This window comes from Dasypus novemcinctus, chromosome 25 (genome assembly GCF_030445035.2).
Source record: "Dasypus novemcinctus isolate mDasNov1 chromosome 25, mDasNov1.1.hap2, whole genome shotgun sequence".
Taxonomy (NCBI): domain Eukaryota; kingdom Metazoa; phylum Chordata; class Mammalia; order Cingulata; family Dasypodidae; genus Dasypus; species Dasypus novemcinctus.
In genome coordinates this window covers 443,906-455,585 of record NC_080697.1, presented here as the reverse complement: position 1 = coordinate 455,585, position 11,680 = coordinate 443,906, and the positions used below count along the sequence as shown (strand labels likewise).

General features: G+C 45.9%; 1 protein-coding gene across 1 annotated transcript; it reads left to right on the top strand.

Moving 5' to 3' along the window:
- Window positions 1–403: 403 nt before the first annotated feature.
- Window positions 404–3,709, top strand: LOC131275917 (protein FAM90A15-like). Its single transcript, XM_058287639.1, has 5 exons — window positions 404–568; window positions 815–994; window positions 1,399–1,601; window positions 2,069–2,177; window positions 2,780–3,709. The coding sequence occupies exons 1-5, from the start codon at window positions 404–406 to the stop codon at window positions 3,707–3,709; spliced, it is 1,587 nt and encodes a 528-aa protein (XP_058143622.1).
- The last annotated feature ends 7,971 nt before the right edge of the window (window positions 3,710–11,680 follow it).

Here is an 11,680-nt window from a genome sequence, read left to right as displayed (position 1 = left end):
CCTGTCCAGACATGGGGCCGCCAAGTGGGCACATTTCTGACTAGCCTCAGTTACTATTTCTGTGCATGAAAGTGGGCCCAGAAGTGCATGTAGACATACTCCCATTTGGCTTCCATTGGGATCACCTGGTGGGCATCAACCATTTTTGCCTTCTTAGGCCCCCTGCAGAGGTTCAGGTTCACTGAATTTCTGCTCTCTTGGTCCGTGATGCGGGGGCGGGCTGTTTGGGTGGGGCACAGGGTTCAGGGCTAGGGCCTAGGGCTACGGGTGAGGGAGAGGGTCCACAGGTTCCTTTTAAAGGTCCTTCAATGCCTAGAAGGCGCCTAGAGTCCACAGTCTTGGTTCAAGCTACGATGATTTCACAGATGACTGGGCGACTTGATTGGACAGGACAGGGGGCCCCATGACGTGGGGCCTGGCGGAATATAAAGGCCTGCCTGGGACGGAGACTTCCCTTATTCTCCCACCCTCCCCGGCCCTGGAAGCAGCCTTGCTTTCGTGGGACCAGGACCGGCATACACCTCCCCGAGACCCGCTGCTAGACCACAGGATCACCGCTGGACTTCTGGTGGGTTTCCCTGGGGGACCTCAGCTTACCTCGCACACAACTAGGGGAGAGGAGAAAGGCACCATAGCGGGGCTCAGGGGGATGCCATGATGGTTCTTTCCGCTTCATGGTGCTTCTTTGGGCTCTGGGGAGGGCAGAAGGGTCTGGGGAGGGGGCGGGAATCCCCACCCCAATCAGAAGAGAAGGTGATTGCGGGCCTTTTTTCTCTCTCGACGTGAAAGAGAGCTCACCTTTCTTGTGCTTCAGGGATTCCAAACAACGAGGCCCGACGGAGAGGGACCCAGAAGCACCAAGGAGATGAGGCGGGTAGCGGGTCTCGACACCCGGCCTCAGCCCCACAGGCCCCCTAAAGCCACCTCCGTGAAAGAGCTACAGGGGGTAGCCCTGGGCAAGCGGGCTCCCCCGGCTGAGGTGGAGGAGAGCAGGGTAAGTGGAGGCTGGGCCCTAGCGGGAGCAAGGGGGCCTGTGGGCCAAGGAGAGACATTTTAAACGGGAAACGCTTGGGCCAGGAAACCCCCTTTCTCCTGCCCGGCTAAGGCTGGCCGTGTGTAGGTCCTCTAGGTGCAGAAACGGGGAACCGGAGCCTCGGAGTTGCAACCGCAACCCCAATTGTCGTGTCCACCCGGGTGGTCACCCCGGTGTCCCCGTCCGATATTGCCTGTGGGCAGGGCCAGCATAGTTCATCTTGACATCCTCACACCTCACCCGGCACCCGAGGAAGACTGCCGCCACTCCCTACTCAACACTCACATCGCCCCTCCTGTCCTGCTGCCCTTTGAAAGCGGCCTGCCGGGCCCTGAGCTCTCACCATCCTCTTCCTCTGCCCACAGGTCAAATGCAAGGACTGTGGGGCCTTTGGGCACACAGCAAGAAACCTGAGGTGCCCCATGAAGCACTGGGACCAGACGCTGACCCTCTGGCCGTTGGGCTCCCATCAGAAGGAGAAGGAGAACCTGGCACCGCGCACACCCACGCAGCTCCAGACCCCGGGTTCCTCTCACAGGACAGCCCGAGTGGAGGGGCCGAGACACAGGTGAGGCCAGGGCTGGCTGCCTGACCCGTGCTTGGGCTGGACCCCCCTAGGAGATGGGGTGTGTGGCCCTCCATGTCTGCACACCCCTCTTGAGGCACGGGCTGGGAGACTGGAGAGAAACAGACTCTATGTTTTAGCTCATCCAGGGCTAGCCACACGGCAGCTCTGCCTAGTCCTGACCCTCCCCAAAGGGGAGGGCCGGCCGGGACGCCTCAGAGAACCGTGCCCCCGAGGGCGCAGGCGGACAAGCCATAGGTTCTGCCCTCAGTGGGTATGCCACATCCTGCAAGACTCCCTGGGGTTGGGGATGGATCAGAGAGGAGGGGAGGAGCAGTCTTGGCCCGGCTACCCGCGCCCTCCAGCTGGGACCCCAAAAACCCTGACCAGGATCGCAACCCAGGGACCTGCCACCCGAGCCAGCTCGCAGGGTTGGGGCCGTCCAGCTGAGCGTCATTTGTTTTTTGCAGGCATGAGGAGAAGCCAGGGATCCTTGGAGAGCAGAAAGTCAGCGGCAGGCCCCAGAGGAAGGAGCCGCAGAATGGCAGGGACTGGAGAGAACCTGGCGACTCCATCCGGGTAAGTCGCGCTCCCTCCCGGGCCTCAGCTCTAACGCTCCTCCGGGTGGCCCGAGCGGCTTCCCTTGCACAGCCCAGCCTGGGTCCGGTTCCGGAGTGTCCCACGCTCCCCTTCTGGATGGGGCGCCTCCGGTTCATTTGCCTCCTTTCCGGGGCCATTCTTGCCCGGGTTCCTCTGCCTCTGCGTGAGGCCGTGCCTGCAAGCCCACAACCTGGGAGCAGGGGCGTTTCCATACGTGGGCGATAGGGATTTTGTCCGACTCCTTCCCAAAGGGGGAATGCTACAGGCCAGAAAGGAATCTTGGGGTGTGTGGGCAAATGCTCAGATGGACGCTCCCAACGCCTTAGCCAGGCCACAGCTTTTGAAAGCCCGCTGGCCGGCACGCTCCTTGGAAGAGGCCACCATCGGGCTTGGGTCGACTTAATGTGAGAAAGGACAATCTTGGGAAATGCTCTATTTTCTAGTGGGGTGGGCAAAACCTGTCAGGAAAGCATCTCCTGGAACCGTAGGCCCGCCATGCCTCTGTGTGTGTCTGTTTGAAATCTCGCTGGCTGGAGACGAGACGCTCACCTCAGTTCTCTGTGTCTTCCCTTTCCCCGCAGCGGGCTTGCCGGCCCTTGCCTGTCCACGCCCCTCCGAGGAGACCGGAAGTGGTGTCTCTGCCCACAGGGCGGCCCCCCGTCCACTTGCCTGCCCAGAGGTCCAGGCTCCCTGCCGGGGCCACGGTGAGAGTCCCCGGTCGGAGGGTGCCCCTTCCCCACGGGCAGCCCGAGGCACCGAAAGTGGAAGAGCCCAGCGCCCCCCAGCTGGCCTCCAAGGGCCTAGGCCAGCCGACAAGGAGCGGGCCCGACGGGGCCTCGTCTGCGGGGTCCCAGCACGCTGCGGGAGCCCTCAGCCCACGCCAAGCCCTCCAAATGCGGGCACATGGCCCGGGGCCCCGGGCGGACTCACGAGGCAGCCCACAGCCCGCCACCCAGCGTCTGGGCCAGGAGCGAAAGCTCGTCCTCCCGGCACCAAACAAGAGGGCTGCCCAGATCCCCCTCCAGGCCTGCCAGAACCCCCCGAAGAAACCGAGACTCAGCCCCTTGCGGGGCCCCCGGCTGAGGGCTCGCGGCCCCGGTCTGGGGGCGCCCCCTACTCTCCAGGCTGCCGGCAGTGCGGACACACCAGCACACCAGCAGGCACCCCAAGGGATCAGGAGGGCATGTCCACCAGGGGCGGGCACGCACGTCCAGGAGCCGCGCGCCGGACCGCACGGGCACTCCGGGCAGGCCCGTCGCGCGCCTCGACCCCCAGCGCCCCGCCGTGTTCCAGGCCCGCCCCTCAGAATGGTCTTCACGAGGCTGGTTGGCGGAAGCTGGAGCACCAGCTTTCCAGACGCTCCAACGGGCCAGGCTCCCGCCAAGCCAGCAGCTCCTCGCCAGAGTCCCCGTGCCCCAGGGGAGCCTGAGGGGCCGTGCCCCAGGGCCGCGAAGAGTGTCCTCTACGAGGACCTTCTGGTGTCCTCCTCTGAGGAGAGTGACTGTGGGTGAGAGCCCGCAGGGCAGGGCAGTCCCAGCCTCCCACCTCATGAGACTTTGACCTGACCGAAGGCCTGAGGCGGGGTGGAAGCCGGGAGCTGCCCATTCCGCCGGGGCTGTGGAGAAAGGCCTTCCCCAGCTCTTGTCGGTGTGCTCGTGCTGGAAGCCGGGAACTAGCTGGCAAGGGAACGCTGACGCGGCCCACACCCCTTGTGGAGACACACATGTCCTTGTCATTGGGACTCCTCAAACTGAACATGGCTCTTTCTTTCCCAGAAGAAATGGCTCTCAGCAACTGTTCCAAAGCACTTAGTATGTGGCATGCACTTTGCCCCTTGTGTTCCCCGAGGTCACTGTGCATATGTTTCTAACATGGCATTCAGTGTGAATAAAGTTTAACGTATTATGGTATATGTTGCAGGTGTTCTGAATGGAAGCCAGAGGTTGTCATGGGGATCACTTCAGCAGTTTTTCATGAAATGGCCTTTCCCCGAGGGAGAAGAAGAGGCACAGAATCCTTTCAGACATGTGGCCTCAAAGTGTGCATTTTTCTAACTAAGCACATCTTTAGTAAAATTGACATAAGACACATGTGTAGGAAGGTCAAATCTGAGTCCATCTGCATCATTCTCAGGAGAAGAAATCCCAATTTAGGGCCCCCTGATATGCACAGATCTCCAAATCCATCTAAAGTGACCATATACCCTGTTTCTATCTCTAGCCTTTAGGTGACCCAGCATTGAGAGTGTTATCTGTCTGTGTGTGTCCTGTTTAATTGTGCATAAGCATGATCCCACTGATGACCTCCCAACTGTTCTTAGAAGACCCTATGCCATATAAACTTATTTGATTCTTCCATTTTACCCTTTTATTCAAGGTCACAAAGCAATTTTCATAACTTGATCCTACAGGTAGACTGTGATATTTCTGCTTGTCTGAGTTTACCCTTTTATTCCAGGTCTCTTTCTGGTTTCATCACCAGTTAGTGATTGGTAGTAATCCCTTGGCACCAGGGAAGCTCATTCTCAGGATTCATGTCCCACACTGTGGGGAAGGTAATGCACTGATCTTGATTTAGAGACTGGCTACATGTGAGCAACATGGAGGCTCTCAGGAGGTAACTCTTAGGCACCCTGCAACTGTAGGCGTAGTTTATATTTCAGGCACACAGACTCATAATTGTAGTCATTTAGTATCAAGGGCTCATTATTGCACCATCCTTTCTTGTTGTTCTTTGCCATTTCACTTGGGAGATTACTGTCATTCCACTGCAGAATATGATAGAGCTCCACTGGATAGGAACTTAGCACTCCCTTGGTTGATGTTTGTAACTGTAACTTCTATAAACATACCCAAAATATATCAGAACAGTTTTATGTCCCCTCTACACATGCCCTGGAGAACTCCCCAACACTCATGTGTCCCCCATCAATAACACCCCACACTAGTGTTACTTCTTTGCCAAAGCTGTACCTCTCTGTGGTCCAAAACTTCTTCAACAATGAAGCTTAATATATTGCCAAATTCAATCGACAGGAAATTGAAATATAGTGATAGGTTTAAATTTTAGAAATAGAATACATAATAATTTAGAAATACAAACATAAAGTAAAAATAAATTGGTGTATTTATAAAATGAAAAATATTATAAAGCTTTTTTAAAATCATTTTGCCTTTCTTCACTGTCATAGGTGTTGCCCTGTACGTACAGTGGCAAGGCACTTTTTTCATTTCTTCCTCACTGTCTACATCCTTTTTTTTCCCTATTTTTAAAAATTTTGTCTTCAAAAATGTTTTAGATCACAGTAATTCACATACACAATATAGGGGACTCCCATATGTCCAACATTTTCAAACCCTTTTCCCCTTTCCCCAGCAATGATCTTTTTACATGTTCATGCTATATTTGCTGCAGCTGATGTACAGATTTTGAAGCATAGATATCAAATATGATCCCATTTTGGTTTACATTATGGTTTATATTTTAGACTACAAATTTCTAAATTTTTTAGCTTCCTTATATTTTACATTATAATTTACATTTTTGCTGATAGACTTTTATATACTTTTGGTGTAAGTTAACATGTCCTATATCCATCATCGCTTGATCTAGTGGAGTATTTCCATTGCTGCCCAGTTGTCCTGCTTCCATCTATTCTAAACTCTCTCCCCATTCCCTCAGGGCCCACAGTGACAACCAATCTTCACTACTTGAGGGGCTAGATTTTCAGATACTGTAATGATGCTGAGGGCTTGATATACTATACTGCCTTAACTAATTGGGAGCCACTGATTCTCTAGATAGAAAAAATTGCCTCTATTTGGGAACATCAGGTCTCCCCAGGATGTGGGTATACATTCACACTCATTTTATGGGTCTCCACACAGCGATATAACTCACTGTGACAAAATCAGCACTCACACACTCTAGAAGCTTGCCCCTGCACCAGATGACCCTCCCTTAAGCACCTTAAACATGTAATCCTTCCTTATTATATTTTCTAAAGAGTTTTATCAACATTATAGCTTCAAACATATACCTAACATTCTCCCATATTCAACTGTTCCCCCAAACCCTCCCCCCAGTTCCTTGGGCCATCTGATCCATCCTCCCAACCCTAGCCCCACTCAAGCCCACCAAGTCCTATCCAAATGTGTCCCTATGTCCCCATCTTATCCCTTCCCTGTACAAATAATTATCTCCAACTTATCAAATACTTCACCCATGTAGGCGTCAGCTTACAACCTTCCTCTCCCTCCCCCACATTCCTTTTAGCCTATCTTCCATTCTCTAAGTCCCTGAGACAGCTCAGTTTGTTTGTTTTTCATATCAGAGAGGTCATGTGTATTTGTCCTTCCATATCTGGCTTGCTTCACTCAATGTAAGGTCTTCAAGATTCATCCATGTTATCACATGTGCTTGTTCTGTATTCCTTCTTATAGCTGAGTAATATTTCATTCTATGTATATTCCACAGTTTATTTATCCATTCATCTGTTGATGGGCATTGGGCTCATTCCAACTTTTGGCAAAAGTGAATAATGCTGCTATGATCATTGGTGTGCATATATTGGCCTATGTCCTTATCTTCAGTTCTTCTGGGTATATACCCATCAGTGGAATTGTTGGGTCATATGGCAAATCTACTGCTAACTTTTGAGAAACTGCCAAACTGTCCTCCAGAATGGCTGGATCCTTCTGCATTCCCACCAGCAGTGGATAAGTGTTCCCATTCCTCCACATCCTCTCTAGCACTTGTAGTCTTCTGTTTGTTTATATATATATATATATATATATATAGTTTTATATGCATTTCCCTAATAGCTAGTGATTTTTAGCATTTTTTCATGTGCTTTTTATCCATTTTTATTTCTTCTTTGGAGAAGCATCTGTTCAAATCTTTTTCCCATTTGTAAAATGGGCTGTTTGTCTTTTTTTCTTTTCAAGATATAGGAGTTCTTTATATATGCAGGATATAAGGCTCCTATCAGATATATGGTTACCAAATATTTTCTCCCATTGTGTAGGCTCTCTTTTCACTTTCTTGACAAACTCCTTTGAGGTGCAAAAGGCTTTAATTTTGAGGAAGTCCCATTTATCTATTTGTTCTTTGCTGCTCATGCTTTGGGTGTGAAGTTCATGAAGCCATTTCCTATTACAAGGTCCTGTAGATGCTTGCCTACATTGTTTTCCAAAGTCTTTATAATCTTGCCTCTTACATTTAGGTCTTTGATCCATCTTGAGTTTATTTTTCTATAAGGTGTGACATGGTAATCTTCTTTCCTTCTTTTGCATATGGATATCAAATTCTCTAGGCACCATTTGTTGAAGAAGCTATTCTCTCCCATTTGAGTGGTTCTGGTGACTTGTCAAACATCAGATGAGTGTATATATGAGGATCTATATCAGAACTCTCAATTCGGTTCCTTTGGTCAGTGTGCCCATCCTTGTGCCAATATCATGCCATTTTCACTACTGTAGTTTGTACTATGTTTTGAATTCTGGTACTATAATTCCTCCAGTTTCATTTTTATTTTTCAGTATGTCTTTGGCTATTCAGGGTTTCTTTCCTTTCCAAATCAATTTCATAGTTAGTTTTTCTAGTTCATTAAAAAATGATGTGATGCCTTTCATTGGGATTACATTGAATCTGTGGATCACTTTTGGTAGGATAAACATCTTAATATTTAGTCTTCCTAGCCATGAACAGCACCCACTGATTCTTAAGAGGGTTGTTTTACTTTACTAAAGTGCTGCTGATGCATTTTCATACAGTACTGAAAGAGCAATCCTTGAAGAAGAAATACCAATCATAAATGTTTATGCAAGTAACCAGGGTGCTCCAAAATACATGAGAAAAACACTGGCAAAATTGAATGGAGAAACAGATATTTTTCCAGTCATAGTTGGAGGCATCAATATACCACTTTCATCATTGGAAAGAGCATATGAATAAAAGGATCACTAAGGAACCATGAATAAAATGATAATTGAACTAGAGTAGCAAACATACAGTATATAAAATATTACACCTTATACAGTGAGATATTCATTCTTCTTAATTGCCAATGGGTCTTTCTCCAAGAGAGACAATATGTTGGGTCACAAAACATATCTCACATAAAGTTCTAATGGATACTGAATCAACTTTTCTTTACATAAACCCTCTCTTCTGAAAGAAGTTCCTTGGAGCTAAAGTCAAATCTGTAGTTGCACATCAAAAATATGAACCAAAGAAAAATTTTGTCCTAACTGATCTAAATGTCTTTTGGACATTTTCACTGAAAAGGACTGTTTTTTGTTTTGTGATTTTTCTCTAATTATTTTGCTGTACAGAGATTTCTTATTCAAATTTATGGAAACTATTTGATTTGCTCCTAATGGAGAGCTTACTCCATATTTCCTTCCCTGAATATACTGAACTTGATTTTTATGATCTCTGCAAACTGAACTAGATATAGTGGAAATAGAAATTACCTGTAACTGCCCTAAGCTTTCTGAGGTGCTTTAGTCTTTAACAGTTAGTTCCTACATTAATAACATTAAATTTTAAAAAATGGTGAACCAATAATGATACAAATAGATGTATTTAAGCCCTTTCCCAAACTTACCCAATATCCATTAAAATTTGAAGCTATTAAAAGTCTCACTACTATAGCTGAGAATCCACTCCCTCAAGGTCTAATTATACTAGCCCATGTCATATATAGATTCTACTGGTTAAGAAATCAAATTCATGAATCTAATGTTCATACAAGATCTTAGGCCAATCAAAAAAATGATGACTAATCATTATCTGGTTATTTCAACCTAAATATCCTTCTATCAAAAGTTCCTCCAGATTCACAGTGGTTCACATTTTAAGACTTATGTTCAGTATGTTTAGCATCCCTGTGGACCCCCATAGACAATATTCATTCATTTTCACCTAAAGCTACTCTCACTCAGTACACTTGGACTAAAATCTCTGAAATTTTAATGTGGCAAGCCTTTATTTTTCTCAAGATATAAACACACTGAAATTTTCTGAAGTCTTAACACTTTTGAAGTATGTGAATAATTTCCTGCTATGCTCATTAACAAAAGAGGTCTACATAAAAGAGTTCATTTGTGTGTTGCCTCAGTTAGCACAAAAGGAGTATAAAGTGCCCAATGAAAGTTGAAACTTTTTAAATAAACTTATTAGTTGCGTCATTACAAGAGTGCGACAGGGATCCACTTGTCTTTTGAGGGAATAAGATTGATTCAGGAATTTCCTTGACTCTCCACTAAAAGGCAATTGTTTGGATTTTGAATCTGGCTGGTTATTTCAGGTTTTAAGTTCCAAACTTTTCATTAGTTACAGAATCCCTTTCTGACTTGACCAAAACAATGACACCTGAGCCTTTGCTGTGGGAAGAAAAACAGGTACCGATCTTAAGGAAACTAAAGTTATTATTACAAGCACTACACACATTAGGTCTACCAAATTATTCCAAATTCTTCACCTTGTTTAGTCATGATAGAGATAACCAAGCTTTAGGAATGTTAACCCAAGAACACAGGGGAAAGCTAAGCCTATTGCCTTCAAATTGACATAGCTACCTGTGCACACCCAAATTGCTTAAAGGCTATATCAGCCACTGCCAAATTAATAAAAAACTAAGTAGATTTAACTCTGAGAAATGGTATCTGTCTGCTAATCTCATGTTTTCCAAAGCCTTCTGAACTCTGAGCTGACCAAACACTTTTACTCCAGCACACCAACCTCTTATAAGATTATCCTACTTTCATCTCCTAAGAGTCACCTGAAGCAGTGCAATATTATCAACCCTGCTACTCTGCTTCATTTAAATGGTGAGGAGGAAACTTATTACTGTGAAAAGCTAACTTTTCACATCCTTCTTCTTGATTATACAGGACTCCTCTCTAACAAACCAAACTTCATTCTATTCTTAAATGGTTCTTACAATAGGAATTATGATGAGAAGTTCCAGGATTATGTTGTCATGACCTGATATGATATGATTAACAGGTAGCCTTCCCAGTTTTCCTCTATTCAAAAGACTGATTTTTTTTTTTACTGCTTTTACTAAAGCATCTTTCTACCTAAAAGGAAATCTGTTAATTTTTTTACTGACAACAGATATGCTTTAGCCATAGGCCATGATATTTGAATTTTATAGAAACAAAATTGGTTCCTACTTATGTTGGTATACCAATCAAACATGGACATAATGTGAATCATCACCTTTCTGATATTTTAATTCATTCTATAAATGATCTTGGATCACTATAAGATCCAAGCTCAAGTGCACAGAGTTAAATTATGAATAAAATCTAACTACTCACATTCTTCCATTGATTGAATATCAAGGAGTCCAAAGAAGGGTTATTGAGTTATTGAGGACCTGACTATTGATTTATAATAAGCAAATTAGCCTTCTGACACTGATGTGTTAACATATGGCATTACAACACATTTGTATGTGGGTATTATTTTTTTGAGTTTTACATGTAATTAAAGCTTATTTTTGAAATATTTATTTTTTTGAATAATATGCAACAGAATCTTGTTTATGTAGGAGATTTATACATATGTAGTAGGCACTTTTTGTGAACTACCTATTTCCTCTAAGCTCACTCAAAATTGCATCTGTATCTTCCCTGGATAGTATATTTACAAGTTAGTGGCTTTTATCCTCCCCTAAACTCACATAAAATTACACCTGTACCTTCGCTAGATAGTTTACTTATGAGTTAGTGACTTTTATTCTCAAGTACCTTTGTCTATCTGTCTGAGGACTTTCTCAGGTTGATGGAGCATGCTTGGGAATGTACAGCCTCTAGAGCAACCCTCAACCAATGATGAACTTGACTTTTTTTAAATTTTCTTATTTTATTTTAAATGTTACATTCAAAAAATATGAGGTCCGCATATACCCCCATCCCACCCACCCCAACCCTAGCTTTCTTAACCCTTTGGGGAAAAGGCCATTGTGAGATTTGTTCTACAGAATCTATCAGAGGTTCATAATGGGATACAGCTGCAGTTACCCAAAGTGCTTTAGTTTGCTAAAGGCTGCTAAGGCAATGTAGAAGAAATGGGTTGACTTTTACAATGGGGATTTAGTACCTAGTAAACTTGCAGTTCCAAGGATATGGCAATGCTCAAATCAAGGCTTTATCAGGAGACTATTTCTCCTCAGTTGCAGCTGTGGGCTATCAGTCACAGGGTAGCACCTATGTTCTCTGTCCTCTCCTCCAGACCTTGTTGCTCTAATCTTCTGTCTTTGGTGGCTCCTCTCAGCATCTGTGTTTTATTGATTTCAGCTGTTAGCTACCTGGGGTCTTCTTTCTCAGCTTCTTGGAGTTTCTCTTTGTTTCTGTAGCTTCCTCTCTCCTATTTAAAAAGGAATCCAGCAAAAGGATGAAGACTTACCCTGGAGATGCCCCACTGAAGCAATTCAATCAAATGGTCCTCAGCTGAATCCAAAAGGTTCA